Genomic DNA, 24843 nt, shown 5'->3' with positions numbered 1-24843 from the left:
CAATTTTGAATAGAACTGGTTAAAAACACTATTAATTTCTTTGTTGGAGGTGAGCACCTTATTTCCCTCCTTATTTGCAGGTATGACGTGAGATGCATCATGTTGCTTTATCTGCCTAGCAAGGAGTTTCCCAGCTTTTTCCCCCACTCTCATAATACTTGGTCTTCAATCAAAATAATGCATATTCTGCTTTCTTATTAAAGAATTCATGAAGATCAAATTTTAATTGACAAAGCTGTTTAAATTTCAAATCTGTAAAACCTTGCACCAATTCCTTTTCTAAATCACTGATTTGTTTTTCTTAAAGTTTCACTTTTTCGACACTTTCTTTTTTCTTCCTACTGGCATAAGCAATACATTTTCCCCAGATAAATGCTTTAGAGGCATCCCACACTGTTGGCTAATCTCTGAGTTGACCCGATATTAAGTTCAAAAAACATCTTTATGTTGTCCTGCAATGAATCTACAAAGACCTTATCCTCCAGCATAAAGGTATTTAGTCTCCACCTCCCCCTTTTTTTATAATCTAACTTCACTTCTAATTTTAACTCCACATGTGCATGATCTGTCAATCCTATTACTCCAATTATACAGTCAGCAACAGAATCAATTAACAAGTTGGAGATCAGAAAATAATCAATTCTTGAAAAGGTCTTGTGACAATTTGAGAATAATGTGTATTCCCTTTCTCGTGGATTAACCAATCTCCAAATATCTGTTAATCCATTGTCATCTTTGAGAGTGTGAATAGCAGCCCTATCTCTAGGACTTAATCTGATGTTGTTTTGACTTCTGTCCAGGATGCCATCCATAGTCTGATTAAAGTCACCTCCGAGTATAACATATCCCTCGAGGTTGGCTAATATTTCGTTCACCTCATGAAAGAATTCAGGCTTCTCCTTATTTGGGGCATATACATTACACAGCGCTACCTTAACATCATTGAGCTTTGCTTCTATACAGAGTAAACGACCTTCCTTGTCTTTATGTTGATTCATCAATACAAAATGTATTTTCTTCCTTACTAGAATGGCTACTCCACTCCTCTTGCATGACACAGAATTATGAAAAACATGTCCGACCCAGTCATGTCTAAGTTTTAAGGCTTCCTTTTCATCTTTAAATGTGTTTCTTGTAAAAAGGCAATATCAGCTTTTCTCATCTTAAGATACGCAATTATTTTTTTCCTTTTAACAGGTGACCCACAGCCATTTATATTCCAAGCTATGATATTTACACATTGTCTATCCATCACACACTAAAAATGTAACACTTTGCACCTGTTGTGCTCTGATGCAACTCCCTTGTAAAGTTCCAAAAATAAATAAAAAATAAACCTTTAACATATAAACTGGTATTGGTACCCACAGTCATTTCTGATTGAAAACCAACAATTTAACTTCAAACATTTTTGTGAACAATAAAACCTTGAAATATATACAGAAAACAAAACAAATAAGGGAGAAAATAAACTCAAAACACTGCCCTTAAGGGGCAGTGAACCCACTTCTGGGTCACACATTTGGTCCGTGATGCTCACGGTCAGCACGCACTCGTTGACTCGGGAAGACAGACCCTATAGCTTTCCCCGACTCACCATTTCAACCACGTATCATAATACTTCGACTTACATATTTCCAGTCCCGATGATTTACTTGTCACCTCCTTGTAGTTGGATGTGCTCCTTTATATATCTTTCCGCTACCATGTGGTCAGTAAAACTCTGCTTTTTCCCCCTCCAAGTAAACCTCAGTGTCGCTGGGTGAGCCAGGGTATGTCGAATCTTGCGGTCCCAAAGTAACTTCTTCGCTGCGGAGAAAGTCTCCCTCGACATATCCTCGAAAATGCAAAGCTTGCATTCCTCCCATTCAATTCCCCTGCTCTTTTTCGCTGCTGCCAGGACTTTCTCCCTCGCGCTAAAATGTAGAAATTTCACCAACATGACCCGGGGACATTGATCATCATTAGGCTTAGGCCCAAGGCTCCGATGACTCCGCTCAATCTCGAACTCCGGTCCTGCCAACCCGAGCCCCTCTGACAGGATCTTTTGTACATACTTGTTCATTTTGCAACCTGTTTCTTTCCTCTCTTTAAGGCCGATTATTTTGATGTTATTCCATCTGCTGCGATTTTCCAGATCCTGAGCTTTATTCCAGAGCTCGTCCACAAATTTCGCCATCCTTTCAGTGTCACCAGTCAGGCGATTCGATGCATCTTCCACGTGCGAGATGCGATTGTTGGCTTTGTCGAGTCTGGCCTGTATGGAGCTAATCGCATCTTTAAGTTCTGTAGTAGTCACTTTAATAGTTATCACATCATTTGCTACCCCCTGCAAAGTAGCGTTCATTTGAGTAATTTCAGCAAAAAGATCTTTCAAGTTCAGGTTTTGATTACTTGACTGTAGTGATGGGGAATCGTTAGCTTCTGGGCGTGTTGTTTTCAGACATGTTTGCACCCCTCAAATTGGTTGCTTGGAAGATGTCATATTGTCGTTTGTCGGATGCTTCAAGTAAGTTATCTATCGAAGTTTGATTAAATTTGCGAAGCAAATATATACAAAATAATCTAATTAATGGTGGGTATCCGGAGCACTGCTCTAGCATGCTGCCATTTCCCAGCTTGCCATCACGTGACTCCCACTAATGTTACTTTTATTGAGTGTTATACAATTATCCTAGCTCTCCCGTGTATATGGATCTCCATTTTCCATTTAAAAAAGTTGATTTTTAAAGTAAATTGTCCGACAGAATATCTGATATACTAGATTCATGCTCAAGGTCATGACACAACAAATAATTTTTCAGAAAGAGAATTTAATGCTGATATTTGTACATATATCCACTTTTTAATCAGTTGTTTTTGGTACAAAATCTTGATAACAGGAATGACAGTTTAAGATCGTCCCCACCAACAAACATAACAAAACATCCGATAAAGTGATAAAAAAAGAGAAGACACTTGAAAAGTTCACATCCTGAGAGGATGATGATGTCATTATGAATATAAAGCCATATAATGATTGCCATTATGAAATTTTTTTTTAAATTCAATTATTTTAACCCACAACTTTAAGTCTTAAACATTATATATTATGTCCACTAAAGCAAAAATATCAAGAGAGAATAAATAGTAAATACTAGCTTTTATTTTATTTTATTTATTTATTTATTTATTTATTTTTTTTTGTAAAACACTTCTTGGGATAGGCCAAAAAAACCTAATAATAAAAAAAAAAAGATGGTTTAAAAAAACAAACACTAGAGGTGCTACAACAACGACTTTAATTTGCTTTCATACAAATAATGAGTAAAATGGCAGATTATCAGTTCATAAACACTTACTTTTCGCCCTGTTCCTCACAAAATGTTATCTTATGACTTTTAAACTCTTACTATAGCAACATGACTCATTTTAACCTTTGCATTACATAAACAACTACATATACAAGTTTGTTCGAGTGTGATCAACTGATAGAGCGTTGTGGTGTAAAGGAGCAGGGTACGAGTCCTGAAGAGCATGCCAGTCGACACGTGAGTCGAAAGTGTCATAGAAGCACCACAAAATTCACCTTGTTACACTATATTACCACCAAATATTGGATTAGATCTTTTTGCCAAATTGTTTTCTTTCAATTAAAATTATTTTAATTTATTTTTGGATCTTACTGATCGTAGGCCTCATTGACCTGAGCTTATGCAGAATTTTGTGTGAAAAGTTTTGAGTGAAAAAAAGAATTATTTGTGGATAATTTTGGCAATATTAAATAAAATATGAAAACATTCTGTACTATTCATCATGCTAGTGTGCTTTAATGTTTAACCTGGAAGTTTTTTTTTAAATGCTTTTATTTTGTACAAAATGACACAAAGTCACAAAATGACTGGCCATTGAAAATGAATGGGGGAGATCAAAAATAAGAGAAAAATTGAGTGTTCAGGAGCATTCATCATGTTCATGTTCACATATGTACATGTGTGCTTGCAAACATAAAGGCCTCGGCCCTGTGCACACACACATACACACACACGTGCACTAACACACGCACATGCATACACAAACGAACACATGTTCACGTACACACACACACACACAAACTCTTTTGAATTTTACATGCTTTTTTCACAGAGATGGACTTTATCATACCCTGAACTGCATCCAACAACCATTCATCCATCCAACACTAACACACACACACAAACACACACATTCTCACATACTCACACAAACTCTTTGAGTATTATATGTTTTCTTACATCTTTGTGTTCACATATGTGCATGTGTGCTTGCAAACATAAAGGCCTTGGATCTGTGCACGTGCACATACACACACACATGCACACTAACCTACACACACACACATGCGTGCACACATGAGCACACACATGCTCATGTACACGCACAACTCTTTGAGTATGTGACGAGGAGGAGGTCGTGGCCCGGCCGTGAGTGTGTGTGTGTGTGTGTGTGTGTGTGTGTGTGTTTGTGTGTTGTAATGCTGGATGGATGAATGGATGTTGGATACAGTTCAGGGTAGGATAAATTTCATCTCTGTGAAAAAGAAAGCGTGTAATACTCAAGAGTTTGTGCATGTACGTGAGTGTGTTTGTGTGTGTGTGCATGTGTGTATATGTGCGCGTGCACAGGTTCGATGCCTTTATTTTTGCAAGCACACATGCATGTGTGAACATAACATGAACATAATGAACATGCTCCTGAACACTCAATTTTTCTCTTATTTTTGATCTCCCCCATTAATTTTCAATGGCTGGTCATTTTGTGATTTTGTGCTATTCAGTACAAAATAAAAGCATTTCAAAACAAACTTCCTGGTTAAACATAAAAGCACACTAGTGTGATAAATAGTACAGAATGTTTTCATATTTTATTTAATATTGCCAAAATTATCCACAAATAATGCTTTATTCACTCAAAAACTGAGGTGCATAAGATCAGGTCAATGAGGCCTATGATCCAAAAAGAAATACAAAACCTGTGTTAATTGAAAGAAAACAAGTTTACAAAAAAATCGAATCCAATATTTGGTGATAATATAGCATAATGAGAGATGTATAAGCAATTTTTAATAGGCCGGTCATTTTTGACCGGGAACACCAAATTAGGTAAAAAAAAAAAAAAAACACAGCACAAGGCTTAACATGTTTTTAGTGCCACACAGTGGAAATTTTACCTCGGAACTGCCGCAATACGTGTAATGAACCACGTAAAACAATTTTGCAAAAATGTCGCCCGTCATGTAATTTTTATGAGATCAGAATTAAACAACAAATATAAAAGTTAATGGTGCACTCAGTAACTTTACTCTTTGTGTCATCTTGGACTTACACTGACACCTAGTGGCTTGGATGCAGCATCATTTAAAATCAATATTTTTCAGTTTCAGATGCCATTGTAGAAATGTAGTATTCACAGTCAGCCATGATTATTTTAATCAATGAGTGAAAGTGTCCAATAACAGGACGGTTACTGAGATTCAGTGAGTAGTATTCAGCTGGTCATGTGATTCTAACATGGCAGCCCCCAGGGGCCTGGGTAGCTCAGCGAATAAAGACGCTGACTACCACACCTGGAGTCACAAGTTCGAATCCAGGGCATGCTGAGTGACTCCAGCCAGGTCTCCTAAGCAACCAAATTGGCCCTGTTGCTAGGGAGGGTATAGTCTCATGGGGTAAACTCCTCGTGGTCACTATAATGTGGTTCTCACTCTCGGTGGGGTGCGTGGTGAGTTGTGCATGGATGCTGTGGAGAATAGCGTGAAGCCTCAACACACACACTAGGTCTCCGCAGTAACACGCTCAACAAGCCACGTGATAAGATGCGCGGATTGACGGTCTCAGACACAAAGGCAACTGAGATTCGTCCTCTGCCACTCAGATTGAGGCGAGGAAATTGGGCATTGGGGAGAAAAAATACAAACAAAAAAACATGGCAGCCCCCATGTGTGGACTCTCTCCATGTAGAATAAAACAGCTTTTATGAGGTTACTGATATGACTGGTGTCTTCATTTTAATGTGTGATCATGATTTTATACATATATTGCAAATTACAATTCATGTCTTTAGAAGTTAATCTTTTTTAATGGGGTAAAAATTACTGAGTGCATCTTTAAATGTCCTGAATCCTTCTAAAGGTCAGTACAAAGCCCAGTATAGCAGTGCATGCTTTTAATATTGGCTAAAGTAATAATGAGTGCATACTAGGGAGTATTTTGTACATACAAGGCCTTGTTACCAGCTGCTTCCAAATCATCAGTAAATCATTTTGGTGATCTCAACTAAAGTTCTCCTTCCCTCGCTGCCTCTAGATCTACATCCCAGATCCTGACATACAGTACCGCTGACATACAGGCTCTTCAATTTTATTTCCTCTGATGTTCACTCATTTAAACTATACATCAAACTATTCCATTTATGTCCTTGTCTAAACTCAAAACTCTCTACCTGTCACCCCTATTCACACTTCTCATACCTTCTAGCAGGCATCAGTGCAGGCTTTCTCTTACCATGACTGATGCAGTGATGTGGTATTTGGAGAATTCTGGTCTCTGACCAAACTCAAGACTCTTGGCCTGGTTCCTGTCCTCCTCCAAGCCTCTTCCCAAATAAGGCTTTGCTTCATCAAAGGACAGAACTGGATGAAGAGTGGAGAGGAGGAAACAGCATGACCTTTTAAGGTGTCAGTTTCCTATTCCCACTGAAAGCCTTTTTCTAACTCTCTAAGGTTGAAGACATCTACTCTTGAAGCAGCACTCTGCTGAACATAAAGCTCTCGGATCTAGACACAAACATACACAAACACACAAAATTCACAGCGACTGCATAAAAAAGTCCTCATCTTAATCTTCGTAAGTATATTTTAACTTTAACATATTTATTTTATTACCTATTGTACCTTGAATTAATTTTTGATTGCTCATGGTTTATTTCAGTGTGTCTGTGAATAACGCTCTTTAACACTATTATTATAACTTTTGCATGAGTTCCTTGTTTATTATGACTAAGTGAATTATAAAGTGGATAATGTGTCAGTTACTGTACTCACATAACCATAAGTTTGAGAAAATGTTCCCTTTAATTAAGGGTTTATAAAGGGATTAATTAATGACTAATAAGTTATTTATAAATGCATTATATGCAGCACGGTCAAAATTTAATGGGGGCATGGACATAAATCCCCCTGAAATTCAAAATGTAAGGGCAAAATATGCCCCCATAATGAATAGCATCTTTTTTGGTTTGTAACATCTGATATACAGGATTTTATTCTAAATCTAATACCTACAGTATATCACAAAATATGATTTTAATCTGATTTCAATTTATAGTTAACAGCCTTGTGTTATATAAAAAGGGGGACACATCTGTTTTTATGCCCCTAAAATTTTGATCAAGGGGGCAAATATTGCCCCACAATAAAGACATTTCTAACCTTGATATGCAGTTATAACAACATGAATAAGAGGTAGACTTTCATGCAATACTTGCCAAATAGTGAGCATTTTAACTTGCATGTTATAAATGCTCCATAAGTACACTTATTCAAACTTGTGTTAATAATAAAAATAAAAAAATAAAAAAAATTAAAAAAACATAAAAGACCCTAATTCGTGATTTATTTCACAATGTAGCAAAATAGATTATTATAGTAAGATTAAGAGGAACTATGACATTTTTCTACAGTCCACTTTGTATTTATATAAGTACAGCTAACTGTTTATTAAATTCTTCATCTGTGTCCAATTTACATCGCAATAGATTTTCATAGGTTTCTAATGTTGAATAAGTGTTATTAAGCATTTATAACATGAGGTAAAATGGCTCAGTATTTGGCATGTATTGCATGTTGTTATAACCCCATATCGATTATTTTTAATGCATTTGTAAATTAATTATTAGTCATTAATGAACTCCTTTATAAATCCTTAACAAAGGAAACATTAAGGTAAAGTGCTACTGATGACTTTAAAGGTATAATTTGCCCCCGAAAATGTAAATTCTATCATCATTTACTCACCCTCATGTTGTTCCAAACCCATGACTTTCTTTCCTCTGTGGAACTCAAATGGAAATGTTTAGCAGAATGTTCACACTGCTTTTTTCCATATAATGAAAGCGGATGGGGACCAGGGGCTGTCGAGCTTTAAAAAGAACAAAAATACCTTTAGTCCTTACAACTCGTGCACTGTTTTCTATGTTGTAAGTCATACAATAGCTTTATGTGATGAACAGACTGAAATGTAAGTTATTTACTGAAAATCTCGCTTGACAATGGTCACCATCCACTTTCATTATATGGAAAAAAGCAACTCTTCGGGAGGTAAGTGAATGATGACATACACGGTTTACAGTTTTAAACCCTTAAAACCGAGGAAGTCACACAGAACAGACTCATGGGTGTGTTTAAGTATGTCTAGTAATTTCTTTATTTACAGCACAAACTGTAAACTGTTGTATGTCACAGCTGGGCTCTGTAAATTTCAATGACCTCACATTGTTGACTAATGACTCGTGTTTGTAGCATCCACGTGTCTTTCTTGATCTACAGTTCATGCAGCCCATAAGGAAATGTGCATAACAGGTTACATAATTGTTGATGCAGAGCAAAGATTACAACCGGGACACTCTGCAATAGCTTGCTGCCCCCACATTTAAGCGTAAACATGAATAATAAATAAACATTGAAAAGAGATGATATATAAAGAAAATGAATTACATGAACACCAAGGTCAAGGTTGCATCATAAATACCAAATGGCCCCAAAAAGTATTTGGACACTCAAGTCACATTTAACCCTTCTGCTTTGGAGAAAATTCCCAACAAACATTTCAGAATATAAATGTCTGCCGGCAAAAGAAAAAAGACTTCAATTGAAAATGTCTCAACATATCAAGGGATCAAACACTTGGGGGTGGTCTCTTTTGACCTGGGCCAGTAAGCAACTAGCAGCCACCTTGCATCCATTTAAACCTTGTGCATTGTTAATTTGTGAGTCACACTTGTGATGTTTGCGGGTCAAAAAGGACCTGAACACGTGTGTAATATTTTACTTTTTTTTAAATGTGAATTTCTTTTAAAGAAATGAAATAACTCATTTAACTAAAGTAAAACACTAAAGTTATGTTATTTAGATCTTATTTAGCTCTAAATTAGTAAATAACACCATTTAATTTCATTGAACATTTCAAAGCACATTTTGTTATCTTCATTTCAATAAAAACCTTAATTTCAGTAAATTGAAAGAGTGTCAAAACATCACAGTTTGTCATGCTTTGGGGGTATCTGGTGACATCTGGAATAAAAAAACAACAATTACATTAAATAACAACTATGTCCATTTGATGGCTCCAGTGCTCCATGCATGTTCTAACAAACTTAATTTCTAGATATTATCAGAAGTTATGCATTGGATACATAAAAATTTGTAGCTTTTTTCCTAAACCACTTGTGTTAAAGTGTCAGATTTTGCAATGATGCTCCAATATGCGGTTAAACCTGACCATGCTGCCACAGTCAAATCTGTCTGTGCTATAGAGAAAAGACAGAGCAATTATTGTGTTACCTGTCATTTATATATATAAAAAAAAAGCTTTTCAATTGGTAAGAGGATGTTGATCTTCAAATCTAGTGATGTGCACATGTTTGTGTGGTTAGGTTTAGGGGTAGAGTTTGGAAATAGAAAATATTGTTAGCCTGATATGAAATTAATGGAAGTGAATGAGAGATCACTAATATAGTCAAACAAACTTGTATACATGTGTGGGGGTGTGTTTTCTGCATTGTGGATGTTTTATAGTCTCACCCCTTAATTTACAGTATGTGTGGTTGTGTTCTGCATTGTGTCTTATTTATTGATTTTTATTTGACAAAAACAAAACAAAAAAAAAATCTCTGTATTTTAGTATTTCCCATTCATTTCCTATGGTGGGTCAAAAATGACCTGGAACATCACAAGTGTTACTTTTTTTTTTACACAATCCCTTATACTTATTGAATCAAGTCCAGATTCTTGTGTGTGTGTTAGGATAGCTAGTGGAGAAAAAATAACCAAGTCTTGTACCACTCAGATAAAGGATACCATTTTTTATTAAAGAATAAAATGAATCAAAACGGGTCCAAAAAGGCCCCAAAAGCGCACAAGGGTTAATAATGCAAAACATTAATCCCCCAATACACCCTGACACTGCGAAAATATGAATAAGTATAAAAAAAAGTTTATACTTTTTTTTGTTGTTGTTGTTGTGGAAAATCGAAAAACAAGATTAGTTTTACATTGATTTGAATTCTTAAACGGGTTAAACATGACATGAACGTGAGAGCAGTGTTGAAAATATCTGAATTCAATTGCATTAGATACTACAATAACAAGGCAAGTGTGATCTGCACTCAAATGCTGCTTGAGCTTTTTGCAATGACTTTTAAGCAACTGGTGTCAAGTTGAATTTTAGTGTCCAAACACTTTTAGTGCCATTTTCCAAAATATCTGCATAGAAGTGGCTAAAAGTCCTCAAACATGTACAAATGATTTATGTTGTAATGGTAAATGACTTTAGACTCATTCCTCAAGGGTGGAACATCAAGAAGTGGTGCCCTAAAACGCAGAATGGCAGCACAGGTGATGCTGTTGCTGAGTATGTGTGTGTTTTATGCTTTGCTGAGATTGAGACTGCTGAAATGTATTGTCTGAATGCAATCGATAGAGTTTTAAACAAACGTTCGGGTGGAGCATGTTTATCGAATCCTAAACCTAAAAACACAAGGGTATAGGCCTTATTCATAGACATTAATTCAAATCTGTTTACTTTAATCTGACTCAAGGATTATATGAACATGTGCACTCGTGAATGTGTTTTTATAGTTGCCTTTTGTATCACAGTTTAGCTCAAGAAGTTCATCTGACAAAAATATTATTGAGCTGAACTGTGAGCTTTTGGAAGAAAGCTTGTGTTTGGGGGTTTATACTTGTGGCTGCTTCTACCTGCATCACTGGCTGTTTCCACCTGATTTTGATTGTCTTTGTAAGTGAATGTTTCAAGTGAAGAGGATTTCTGGAGAGGTAAATACAGCTGTTGCAGTCATGATGTCAATTTGTAGGCTAACCCGTAGGTCTAATTCACCATAGGCCTCATTAATTTCTCACAACGAGTCGTAATTATAGTACGAGATGGCGAAATCGTAAGTAACTTAAAAACTTACGACTTAAAAACATATGACTTTTACTCCCATATAGTAAAAAAATAAACAAACCAAACAAACAATGTTTTTATGATTTTTCATAAAAGTTTAACCCCTAAATCTACCCATAAAGTCTAACGGTAGCCCTTTTTAATAACTACATGTTATGAAGTATTTGTAAAGAATTAGTATATAGGCAGGGTAGGGAGGGTTACTTTTAACATGTGTTCCACTACAGATTACAGAATACCTGCTGAAAATGTCATTTGTAACCTATTCCATTAGATTACTCAAGGTCAGTAACATAATCTCATTACTTTGGATTACTTTTTCAGCACTGACAGATTTATTTACTTGTTTGGACTATAAATACCAGTACAATAAGACACATTAAAAATACATTCTCTGAAAAAAGCCTAAATATCTTATGCAGTGTTGCTTCTAAAACAAGATAAAGCAAATTTATGATTTTCAGATATTTTTAAAGGAAAACAATACAAAAATGATAATCGAGAATAAGATTTTTGCAGTACATCATTGCCCTAATATCAAATGTCTAGTGTGGATTTTCTTGATAGAAATAATTGTACCTGGTAACAGGTGCATGTAAAAGAGCTAGAAAAAGCATTTTAGCTTAGCATAAAGCTAAAAGCATAAAGCTATTGTCACATGACAATTTACACAAGGTTAACTATTTCTGCTGCTACAAACTTGCTTCAAACACCCACAGAGTGTACACAACTATATCGTCTTCTGATCACATCATTTATACTTATAAATGTTTTCCAACTGAATAAACTAAATACTACATGAAACAAACAACGAAATGCAAAGTAATCCCTTCAGTGATCAAGATACTTTTTGAATATAACTGTATTCTTAATATCAATTATTTAAATTGTAACTGTAGTGGAATACAGTTACTCATATTGTGCATTTTAAATGCACGTAATGCACGTAATCCCGTACACTTGTATTCTGATACTCCCCAACCCTGTTTATAGGTAATACATTAATAAGCTACATACAAATATTAACCATGCTAATGTATTTTAGTTGATACAAAGCTGTGGTAAAGAAGTGTTTATGAGAACATTTATAAGGCAAATATTTATAGTTAATAAAGAAATTATATATACACATTTATATATTATTATATATTAAAACATTTATGAATGATTCATTACTCTTACAAATTTACTAAGGATGAAAAACAATTGTAATCTGCCTACACATGAATTATTGAATAATAATAAATGGTTTATTACAGTAAATATAAATGATTAACATACTTTCTGTATGTATTAACATTTTAGGAACGACAATTTATAAATATTGAATTAACTATAAACATATAATTTATAATAACAATAGGGTAACAAATATTAGTAAAGTGCCACGAGTCTTTCCCCTTACCCAAACCCTAAACCTAATTCATGATTTTAATAGGAAAATCACTGTGTATGATGGAAGAAAGAAAACATCAGGGTTGGAAGTGTTGGATAGGAGGTGAGCCAAAATGTTATGCCTATATTTTATCGATTTGAAATTCTGTTTGTTGATTTGTCTAAAAATGTAATTTTTTAGAAAAGCTGAGTCAAGTCGTACCCTAACTTACGATTTCGCCATTTCAAATGAATTATTATGAGTTATTATGAAACTATATTGTGTTTTTAGTATAGTGTTTCTGTTCCAGTGCAGAATAAGGTCTATGAAAATGCATGCAATGTCCTCTGCTCTCCTCTTGTAAGCAGGAAGCTACAAGTATGGCCAACAAAGGTCCATCTTATGGGCTAAGCCGGCAGGTGCAGGATAAGATTGAGCAGAAGTATGATACCGACCTGGAGGCACGTCTGGTGGAGTGGATCATGGCTCAGTGTGGCTCTGGAGTGGGACAACCAGAGGCAGGAAAACTGGGCTTCCAGGCCTGGCTCAAAGATGGATGTGTAAGTGACATCAGAAGATATACAGTTGCAAGCAGCAATTTAGAGTGCCAAGCAAACCAGGTGGAGTACACTAGAGGCACTACAACAACAATGACTTTTGTTCAATTTCACACAAATCACGAGTAGAATGGCAGATTATCAGTTCATAAAAACTTACTTTTCACCCTGTTCCTCACACAATGCTATCTTATGACATCTAAACACTTTTACGATAGCAAATGACTCATTCTAATGTTTGCATTACATAATCAACTATATTTACAAGCTTGTTCGAATGTGATCAAATTGCACGATAGCTCAACTGATAGAACATTGCCCTTGTGATGTAAAGGACCGGGGTACAAGTCCTGAAAAGCACGCAAGTCCACACATGATCCCAAAGTGTCATAGATGCACCACAAAATGAAGGTTGTGTTTTTAATCGCACATTTGCTTTTTCTGACACTATCAGTTAGGTTTGGGTTTAAGGTTTAGGGTAGGGAAGTCAGTTTTGTTGATTTAAAACTTGATAGAGCATTAACCTCAAAAACCTTATCTGTTTGGAAAAAAATGTAACTCCCTTTTAGTGCCACATACACTGATGAGCCAAACAAAATATGACCACCTGCCTAATATGCTGTTGGTCCTCCGCGTGCCTACAAAACAGCACCGAACAGCCAAGGCATGGACTATCTGGCACCAAGACATTAGCAGCAGATCCCTCAAGTCCTGTAAGTTGTGAGGTGGAGCTGCCGTGGATCAGACTTGTTGGTCCAGCACATCCCACAGATGCTCAATTGGATTGAGAACTGGGGAATTTGGAGACCAGGGCAACACCTTGAACTCTTCTTTATGTTTCTCAAACCATTCCCAAACAATCTGTGCAGTGTGGCAGGGCGCATTATCCTGCTGAAAGAGGCCACTGCCATCAGGCAACACCACTGCCATGAAGGGGTGTACCTGGTCTGCAATGGTGTTTAGGTAGAATGCAACAATATATAGCCTTCGTTACCCTTGTGCATTGATGAGCCTTGCGGGCCCAACACACTGTTGCCAGTTTGTGGTTTGTCCCTCCTCGGACCACTGTTGGTAGATACTTATCACTGCTGACCGGGAGCACCCCACAAGCCTTGCCATTTCAGAGATGCTCTGACCCAGTCATATGGCCATTGCAATTTGGCCCTCGTCAAAGTCACTCAGGTCTTTACTCCTGCCCATTTCTCCTGCATTCAACACGTTGACTACAAGAACTGATTGTTTGCTTACCATCTAATCTACCCAGACCTTTACATGCGGCCTTGTTAGGAGATGATCAACATTATTCACTTCACCTGTGAGTGGTCATAATGTTTTGGCTTATCAGTGTACATGTCATGAGCCACCTAATATCATTTTGCTAAAATGTCACCAGTCACGTAAATTTCAAGAGATCAGGCAGAGGGTTTGAGAGGTCCACACCAAAATGTCCACAAGGAATGTTCAGATCAAACCCCATTTAATGTGCCAAATTTCACTTTTTATCATACAGTTCTATCAGCTGCCATAGATTTCCAGCCAGATTATGCAGAAAAAAAACAAGAAAAGAGAAATCAGCCCCTATTAACATAAAGCCCACACTAGTTATCTGCACGACTAACCTGGTCACTCTTCTGTAAAATTTTATTTTTTGTCTTCCGTATCCGTTCTCAGGTTTTGTGTGAGCTCATCAACAGTCTCTGTAAAGACAAACCCGTAAAGAAGATCCAGAGCTCCAGTATGGCCTTCAAACAGATGGAGCAGGTGTCTCAGTTCCTCAAAGCTGCTGAACAGTATGGTGTCACTAAAACTGACATGTTTCAGACGGTTGATCTGTGGGAGGGTGAGTCAATATATCACAGACCTATGAATCCTGTCATAATCGTCTCAATTCATATTCAATTGATCAGTGTTTGCAGCTCTTCATTAATTTTTCAGTTAACATTACATGGCTGGTGTAGAAAAGGAAGTCACGCCTTTCAGGTAAAAAAAGCCAATCACCTTTTAGATACAGAAATCACCTGTCAGTTATCCCAAGAACGTGCATGCATATTAGCTGGACCGGCCTGAAAAATAGCAGTTTTTAGCATGAGCAATAAAGAAGCACAATTTATGATACCAGTGTTGTCAGATTTTACTGCCGATTTGAAATATGTTCTTTGATTGTAAAACTGTTTTGGAGATTTCAGTCTTTCCCCATTCAAGTCGATAGGAGCTGCACTTGTGTTCCGGTTGTATCTATAGAAAATAGCTGACCAGGAGAGTTCCAAAGATGGCCGCTGGGCAGGGTCGGTTTGGGAGACAAAATTTTACAGGGAATTTCAGGATTCTTGCTGCCCACTGAACATAGGTTTCACCATAGATAGCTAATATATCTATTAGTAGTAGTAGTAGTAGTATTTATTATTATTGATTTATACATGGGTGTTGGCATAAATAGAATATCGTTCCATGCTGTGAGCCACTGACTGATGTAATTGACGATGCATAGAAATTGTTATAACACATGACACACAACCTCATTTAGGGTGCGTTCTATTCAGAAGTGACCATCCCTATGCCCTATTCCCTTCAAAACCAGCCACTGTGAGAGCTTTAGAGGACTAAAGAATTAGGGCAATTCAGAACTCACTTCTTAGATCATTTTAATTGGAAATTATTGATCTTACAGCATGAATATCATGATTGTTTTCCCTTCTAAGTGCCCTTTGGAAGGTGAATTATTCAGTTTAAAAAGCGGTGCTTATCTTTATGCACCTGGATGGTAAATATGCTAATAGAAATAAAGAAAATGTGTTTATTTAGGAAACCAAAAAGTTTGAATGGCAATATTCAATCATTTTTTTCACACATTTTTATAGGTAAGATAAACTTAATTTATTTCAGTAAAGACTGTAAAGTCAGTAAAGTATTTCCCACAACTGGGACATTGAGGCCCAATAATAAATAATAAGATTACACACAACTAATGCCAAGGCAGGCATGCAACGAAGAAAAAAAATCTTCTTTTTTCCTTTTAAGTAAATAGTTGTTGTAGGAGAACACAGTAATCAGGTTGTAACGAATGGCTGCTGGCAATGACGAAGACGGTGATGTGAAGAACCCAAGTGCAATTTTATTGACAAACGTGATATCCAAAAAAAACAAAAAAAAAACTAATTACAAACTTGAAACAACGTGGACTTGACTTGAAACTTGACTTGACATAAACATGGCTTGACATAAACAGACAACGTTACATTCACAATACCTGACAAAGGACAATGGAAAACATGAGGGTTTAAATACATGGACATGGGAGAACACATGACAAATATAACCAATAAACAGACAGAACTGATAACAAGATAATCAACCAATAATCAATGAAAACAATACACATGAACATGGAGGGAAAACAGTACATCACATGACCAGGAAACAGGAACTAGAATACAAAATAAAAGACATGATATACATGAACACACACATTTAACATTACACCGGTTTATCAAGTTTGCTTTTTTAGGAACTCCAGTGCAAACCTCCTCTCACATGCCACTTAGGCAATGCCAGCGTAATGAACTTAGAACATGTAGGCAAGCCCAATTGGACATTTGTGCATCCGTCCACACTGTTTTTCAGTTGTTTTCCTATGTAAACATGGGCTAAAATAAACTGACATCTTTGACTGTTGTGAAGCGTCTCACTGTTGTTAAATTTCTTGTGCAGGTGAGCCGTGTTTTTTAGACAACTTGACACGTTAAAAATAACTTAAATTGTTAAAAATGCGGCTCAAGACACCTGTGTTCTGTTATGGTCGTTGTGCTGCATCAAGCTTTTTTGTAGCGAAAGGGCATGTTCATTGTGAACAGCCGCTCTTTCTTCAGTCCTTTTTGATTCGACGACAAAGATGGGCACGTGAAACTTTCAGGAATGAAGCATTATTGGGGTCGTTTTTTATTTTAAATATATATATATATATATATATATATATATATATATATATATATATATATATACTGTATATATCATAATGTGCAGCCTTCTAGTGGCCCACCGGCTCGCCAGTCCATCAGGAAAAGTCCCGAATCTCCCGTTGACCAATCCGACCATGCCGCTGAGTGGACTGACTTGCATTGAAATTTACTTTGCTATTACATATCTCGGGCCACTAACGACCCTGTGCACTTTTAGTTAAGAAAAAAATATATTTTACCATTTTGGCATTTTTTTAATTACATAATTCATAAGAGAAATGTTGAGGAATACTAAAGAGGTGGGGGCTACAGCTCCAAAAATTGGATGAGGTGGAGGGGGTGAAATGAGGTTGTGGTCACTAGAGATATTCTCGAGCCTTTCATCTGAAATCTAAGTCTTTAGTCACGATTCAAATCAAATCAAATCAAATCACTTTTATTGTCACACAACCATATACACAAGTGCAATAGTGTGTGAAATTCTTGGGTGTAGTTCCGAGCAACATAGTAGTCATGACAGTGATGAGACATATACCAATCTACAATAAACATCAGATTTACACAACACAATTTAAAATTAATATACACATAATTACACATAACACAATATACAAATAATAACAAACAATGTACAGTATACAATACACACAATATTGAATACACATTATGCAATAAAAAAAAAATAGTCTATATAGTATATATAAAATGTACATTAGGTTGTATTGTACTGTATTGACATTCAGGCTGTCGGTTGATAGTAATTTGCCAGTGTGTTGTTAAGAGAGAATATAATTTATGACAGTCCAGTGTGAGATATAAGAGTAATAAAGTGCAGTGCTGATGTATTTTGATCGTGAGAGATCAAGAGTTCAAAAGTTTGATTGCTTGGGGGAAGAAGCTGTCATGTAGTCGTCTGGTGCGGGTCCTGATGCTGCGATACCGCCTTCCTGATGGTAGCAGTGAGAACAGCCCATGGCCTGGGTGGCTGGAGTCTCTGATGATCCTCTGAGCTTTTTTCACACACCGCCTGGTATATATGTCCTGGAGGGAGGGAAGCTCACCTCCAATGATGTGTCTGGCAGTTCGCACCACCCTTTGCAGGGCTTTGCGGATGTGGGTGGTGCTATTGCCGTACCAGGTGGAGATGCAGCCAGTCAGGATGCTTTCTACAGTGCTGGTGTAGAACCGTGTGAGGATGTGGCGGTTCATTCCAAACTTCCTCAGCCGTCTCAGGAAGAAGAGGTGCTGATGAAGCTGTGTTCTCTTTCTCTTCTCCTGAAGTCCACCACAAGCTCCTTTGTCTTACTGACGTTGAGGGAGAGGTTGTGCTCCTGACACCAGTGTGTCAGAGTGTGCACCTCCTCTCTGTAGGCTGTTTCATCATTGTCAGTGATCAGACCTACCACTGTCGTATCATCAGCAAACTTAATGATGGCATTGGAGCTGTGTGTTGCCACACAGTCATGTGTGTACAGGGAATACAGGAGTAGGCTGAGAACACAGCCCTGCGGGGCTCCAGTGTTGAGGGTCAGTGATGAGGAGATGTTGCTGCCTATTCTAACCACCTGGCGTCTGCTTGACAGGAAGTCCAGGATCCAGCTGCACAGTGAGCTGTTTAAGCCAAGAGCCTGGAGTTTCTCATCAAGCTTGGAGGGCACTATGGTGTTGAATGCTGAGCTGTAGTCTACAAACAACATTCGCACATAAGTGTTCCTTTTTTCCAGGTGGGAGAGAGCAGTGTGTATTGTAGATGCAATGGCATCATCAGTGGAGCGGTTGTTGTGGTAAGCAAACTGCAATGGGTCAAGAGAGAGAGGCAGCACAGAGCAGATGTAATCTCTGATTAGTCTCTCAAAGCATTTGCTGATGATGGGGGTCAGAGCAGCAGGACGCCAGTCATTTAAGCAAGTGATTTTGGATTGCTTTGGAACAGGCACAATGGTGGACATTTTAAAGCATGTGGGGACTACAGACAAAGAGAGGGAAAGGTTGAAAATGTCCGTAAAAACACCAGCCAGTTGGTTCGCACACGCTCTGATGACGCAGCCCGGAATGCCGTCTGGACCTGCGGCTTTGCGGATATTCACTCGTCGGAAGGATCGTGTTACATCCACTACAGAGACGGAGAGTGAACTAACCTCTATAGCTTCGGCCACGAGAGCTCTCTCCGTGAGGGCGGTATTATTTCCCTCGAAACGAGCATAAAAAGTATTTAGCTCATCCAGGAGAGAGGCAGCGGTGTTCACAGCGGAGTTTTTATTCCCTTTAAAGTCCGTGATGATGTTAATTCCCTGCCACATGCTTCTAGAGCTGGTGGTGTTAAACTGTCCTTCAATCTTGTTCCTGTACTGACGTTTGGCTTGTTTATGCTCCTCTGCATTCCCGGAATTAAAAGCGGAGGTCCGCGCATCAAGTGCCGCACGAACATCACTATTAATCCAAGGTTTCTGGTTCGGGTAGATTTGTGTTGTTTTGGTCGGAACGACGTCCTCTACGCACTTTCTGATGAAACACGTTACGCTATCAGCGTAAAGCTTGATGTCATCATCAGAGAGTACATCTCCCAATCCGCGTGATCAAAACAGTCTTGTAGCGTAGAGTCTTATTGGTCCGACCAGCACTGGATCGTTCTGAGGGTGGGTGCTTCCTGTTTCAGTTTCTGCCTATAAGCGGGCAGAAGCAGAATGGAAGAGTGGTCCGATTTGCCAAATGGTGGGCGGGGGAGGGATTTGTAGCCATCACGGAACGGAGAGTAGCTATAGTCCAAAACCCAGTCCCCTCGTGTGTTAAAACTAATGTGTTGGTGGTATTTTGTGGCAACTGATTTGAGATAGGCTTTGTTAAAGTCCCTGGTCACAATGAACGTGGCCTCAGGGTGCGCGGTTTCCTGCTTTCTTATAATCCTGTACAGTTCCTTGAATGCCCGGTCTATGTCGGCTTGTGGCGGGATGTACACAGCAGTGATAATGACCACTGTGAATTCCCTCGGTAGCCAGAATGGTCGACACAGAAGCATGAGTAATTCCACATCAGGAGAGCAGAAAGACTTGATAGAATGTACGTTCCTCTGATCACACCAGGATTTGTTGATCATAAAACATACACCACCACCTCTGCTTTTACCTGAGAGGACTTTCGCTCTGTCCGTTCGGTGCACGGAGAACCCCGTGGGTTCAATGGCTGAGTCTGGAATCTCCGCAGACATCCAAGTTTCTGTAAGGTAGATAATGCAGCAGTCCCTCATCTCTCGTTGGAAAGAGATCTGCGCTCTCAGCTCACAGAGCTTGTTGTCCAGAGACTGAACATTTGCCAGTAGAATACTGGGTAGCGGGGGTCGATTTGCGCGACGTCTTACTCTGATGAGAACACCAGCTCTGTTTCCCCATTTCCTTTTGCATTTCCGCGGCCGGGCAGCCCAGACAAAGGGCTCCGCTGGCCTGTTTGTAAACAGCGGGTTGGCATTGAGGAATTTGAAGTCTGGTTTACAGTGTGTAATTGCAGAACCAATGTCCAAAAGTGTTTGTCTGTCGTAGACAATAAGGCAGACAACATCCAAGACAAAAAAACGTAAGAATTGTAAACAAAACAAACAAAAAACTACAATGTTGTGTCGGAGCTCGCAACGCAGCAGCCATACTTGGCGCCATCTTGAGTCCAAAGATGTCCGAGTCGAGTCCGAGTCGAGTCGAGTCCGAGTTGAGTCTCAAGTCACTAAACATTACATCTTTTATATATATAAAAATATATATTTTTTAAATACTCTACTTAAAATTTATAAATGTATGCTCTTTAAAAAATCTGGGATACTAATTGGTTTCTACCTGAACTTGTAAAAAAGTATTTTGTTTCATTTTATAATTTCACAGACTTAATTAAGTTATCCTGTACGTTTTATTTTTTTATTTTTTTTGCAATACAGGTGCTGCAGTTTTTCTCATGGTCAGTTCAACAAGGCTCAGTATGCACACACAAGCACTGCAATATGACATATGCAATACAATGTAATACGATATCATTAGGTAGGGCTGGGCGATTTGGCCAAAAGAAATTATCACAATATTTTTTTCATATCATTCAGTATTGATATTTATTACGATATATATACTGTACATTTCATATCATTAATGGGGGCAGAACTGCATTCCACATGTTTGTTAGACCTCAAGAATGAATTAAACATAACTTGTTTGTTTACAAGTAAACTCCATAGGATAAGCTATCTTTAAAGTACATTCAGTTTAGGATTTAACCCAACATAAATGTGTGACCTCTTTTTGGTGAAATTTAGCCAATTTCATTATCTTCAGCTGATGTTTGAAAGACTTTCTTGTGACGTTTTATTGTCCAGCTCTGTACGTGGCGGTAATGCACCATAAACCGGTTTACCAATTGGCAATAAACATCACAAGAAGAAAACTTTCTTTCCTGTGACAGCACTATGGATCACGAAAAAACTTTTAACTAATAGTACTTAAATAAACTGCAGTGGTGAAGTCGGAGTTGTTGTTGTGTTCAGCTGTTGCATTGCATAGTCAGTTCTGTCTTGTTTGGTACTCAACAATATTAAATTAGCCGGAAAACAGCTAATGGCTAGTGGCTACTGAGGCTTATTGGTTTCCATGACAGCAGGGCTGCCTGTTAATACTTCCTATAAGGCTGATTTCATATCTGTGATTCAGTTAGCTAGTTGTGTGTATTAATATGAAAACATTGATAAAATTGCTAGGTTTAAATTGACACAACCTCTGGTCGGCGATCCTAATGAGCTATGTAGCTACACTACCCAATGTTTGCAACAGTACAATATTAGCTAGCTTTGTGTGTTAATTAATGACTAACCTTTAAGACTGTGTTCTTCCTGAAGTTTCTGCTTCTGAAGGCACAACCAAATGTGAGCACAAATGGCACGGCGGGTGCTGTCATGTTTAATGGGACTTTTCGGGGTTCACGTGGAAATACATAATCGAATTCTATGATAAGAGTCTGATCAATCATGACACACAGGGAAATGTGAAGCAGATGTAACGAAACAATACAAATAAAACACAAATTCTTCCTTTAAGATATTAATAGTTAAGATTTAAATAATTGAGTTGTTTTTGAAATATTCACGAGTCTTTTGTGTCAAGTCAAGTTAAGTCTGAAGTCATTTTAGTTTGAGTCTGGAGTCGAGTCTTAAGTCTATTAAAATGCGACTCGAGTGAGTCTCGAGTCCGAGTCTCTAACTCAAGTCCCCATCTCTAGTGGTCACTAAAGACCAGAGGTTAAAAAAGCATTCAACATCTACTTAATTATATTAAGACTGATTATTATTGCATTAAAATCCTATCAATTAAGTAATTTGCACTCCCTTTTTACATCCTAGTTGTAAAAATCTCCATTTCATTATTGTCTGACAGGAAAGGATTTGGCTGCCGTGCAAAGGACACTGATGGTTCTGGGCAGCGTCGCAGTTACAAAAGATGACGGCAACTTCCGTGGAGATCCCAACTGGTTTTTTAAGTGAGCAGTGAGATATCAAATACTGTAGAGCAGTGGTTCCTAACCCTGTTCCAGGAGGCCTCCCAACACTACACATTTTGGATATATCCTTAATCAAACACTCCTGGTTCAACTCATCAGCTCGTTAGTGGAGACTCCAAGACCTGAATTGGGTTTGTCAGAAAACGGAGATATACAACATGTGCAGTGTTGGGGGCATCCAGGAACAGGGTTGGGAACCACTGCTGTAGAGCATTATATGGATTTAATTTAAAGACAAAAAACATTAATTTATTGATGGTCACATGTCTGCTGTGTGCTAACCTGCAGGAAAGCTCAGGAAAACCGGAGGGATTTTTCTGACAACCAGCTGAAAGAAGGGAAAAATGTCATCGGTCTGCAGATGGGATCCAACAAAGGAGCTTCGCAGGCAGGCATGACAGGCTACGGCAGACCCCGACAGATCATGAACCCATGAGCCCACCAATCACAAGCGCACCCTAATGTTCCATTCAAAATATGATTGTAATAATAACATAATAAAATTAACACAAACAATTTGGTACTAAAATCATTTTCATGACCTTTCAGCCCTTACCGTAGCCTTTTAAATGTACTTGGTGAAATTGAGTGAATTTGGTGTTCTTTGTTGCAGAACAACATTTTCAGCATATTGTAATGTAAATAATTATGCTGTGTGCACATTACATCTAATTTACTCTATTTAATTTCTTAATACATGTGCATTATTCCAAATAATGTTGGCTTCAGTTCAAATCAAAACTTGCTCTGTTACTGAAACAACGTTCTGTTTTGGATGCCATTTTTCCCTATCCAATAAATTCTCCATGGATAAAACAAAGTTTCACCTACATTTTTGTTTTTGTTGTTGTTGAATATCCTATTTCAAATATGTCATAATTACTGAAGAAAAATTAGATGTTTAGATGTTTCATGTTGACTTTACAATACTATGAGCTCACAGACATGTGCAGAGATAAAAGAGAAAAAATCTACCAGAATATTTTTCCTTTTTATTATTATATATTTTTTGCATTATTCAAACCACATCAAAGTTGGGTTGTAAGGAAGTATATCACACTTCAGTAAAAACATTCCAGTAACAGTAAAATGGCTGCAGAAGAGCACACCTCAGTTTTAAAATCTTCGAGACTTTCTACTCTCAAAATTCAAGTGTTTGAGGTATAGTCAAAACTCACAAAAAGTGACACAATCAATATATCACAATTAAGAAAAAAGGGAAAACTCTGTCATTTTAATAAACATACTTAACTCATAACATATGTCACTCACTCTTAACCCCCCCCCCACACACACACTTTCAATCCATGCAAAACATTGTCATGCACCAAACGTTTTCAGTACTGCAAAATACTCCCTCTCTTTACCAGGCACACTGCGAAGATATCATTTTAATGAACATAAAAAAACAAAAAACAAACACCAAAGCAAAATAAGGTAACCCACTATAGAGCATTTGCTCACAGACACAAAGCAAAAGTGTAACCCAACATTTCAAACAGAAGTAACAGAGACTCAGATATAGAAAGTCCAGTTTTCCTGAGTGCTACGTGTTCTCCTCGGCTGTTATGAGAGGAACTTTGGACTCCATGTCCATCATCTCGGGCTGGATCTCCACCACCTCACTGTCCTCTGGTCCTGTAGATCTGGCCTGCAGTTCTCCGTTTCTCACGGCTGCACTGCATCCATGCCAGTCCACATGAGTGAGCGTCACCTCCAGAGTGTAACACAGCGACCAGAAGAGAGCAAAACAGCCCAGCAGCAGCTGGGACTACAAACCACAACAACATCTTAATGCCATCACATATTTGAGTTTTTGTGATTGTCTGCTTACTGTAGTGTATATAGCACTGTCCACGAATAGGGTACATATTGGTGTCCCATTGGTGTACTTTAAAAACAAACATTGGGTCGCTGGCCCAAAAGTTGTTGAGCGCAGTGCATATCGCAGCCCCCTTCGGCATAACGCGGCACCATTTTGCGGCCCTCTTCAGCCAGTCGCGGCCTGTACAGCATAACGCACTGGCCTGTTTCAGCTTATAACAACCCGTTCAACCCCGTTTTGCAGCTGGCCCACCGGAAAAAGTCACAGTTCTCCCTATGGCCAGTCCACCCCTGATCTGAGGTATATCCTGTCAGATTTAGTTTAATGTTAACCAAGACATAATTGAGTGCATCTGTTCTGATAATATTTGCTTTATAAGAAATTTTCTTTTTCTGTAGCAGACAGA

The 24843-nt window shown here is 38.0% G+C and overlaps 1 protein-coding gene and 1 pseudogene across 2 annotated transcripts; both read left to right on the top strand.

Moving 5' to 3' along the window:
- LOC127421791 (E3 ubiquitin/ISG15 ligase TRIM25-like) overlaps positions 1 to 24843 on the top strand; it is a 486145-nt pseudogene that overhangs the window by 30715 nt on the left and 430587 nt on the right.
- LOC127421969 (transgelin-like) lies at positions 6701 to 23432 on the top strand. Of its 2 annotated transcripts, XM_051665233.1 has the most exons (6): positions 6761 to 6863; positions 10583 to 10630; positions 12945 to 13136; positions 14805 to 14973; positions 22489 to 22591; positions 22901 to 23432. In XM_051665233.1, exons 2-6 carry the CDS (start codon positions 10619 to 10621, stop codon positions 23046 to 23048), a joined length of 624 nt encoding a protein of 207 aa, XP_051521193.1. In that variant the 5' UTR covers positions 6761 to 6863; positions 10583 to 10618; the 3' UTR covers positions 23049 to 23432. The 2 variants fall into 2 exon arrangements, with proteins under 2 accessions (XP_051521194.1, XP_051521193.1); XM_051665234.1 differs by lacking the exon at positions 10583 to 10630 and having other exon boundaries at positions 6701 to 6863.

The sequence above is a fragment of the Myxocyprinus asiaticus genome, chromosome 31 (assembly GCF_019703515.2).
Source record: "Myxocyprinus asiaticus isolate MX2 ecotype Aquarium Trade chromosome 31, UBuf_Myxa_2, whole genome shotgun sequence".
Classification (NCBI taxonomy): Eukaryota; Metazoa; Chordata; class Actinopteri; order Cypriniformes; family Catostomidae; genus Myxocyprinus; species Myxocyprinus asiaticus.
This window is presented reverse-complemented; position numbering and strand designations above follow the sequence as displayed.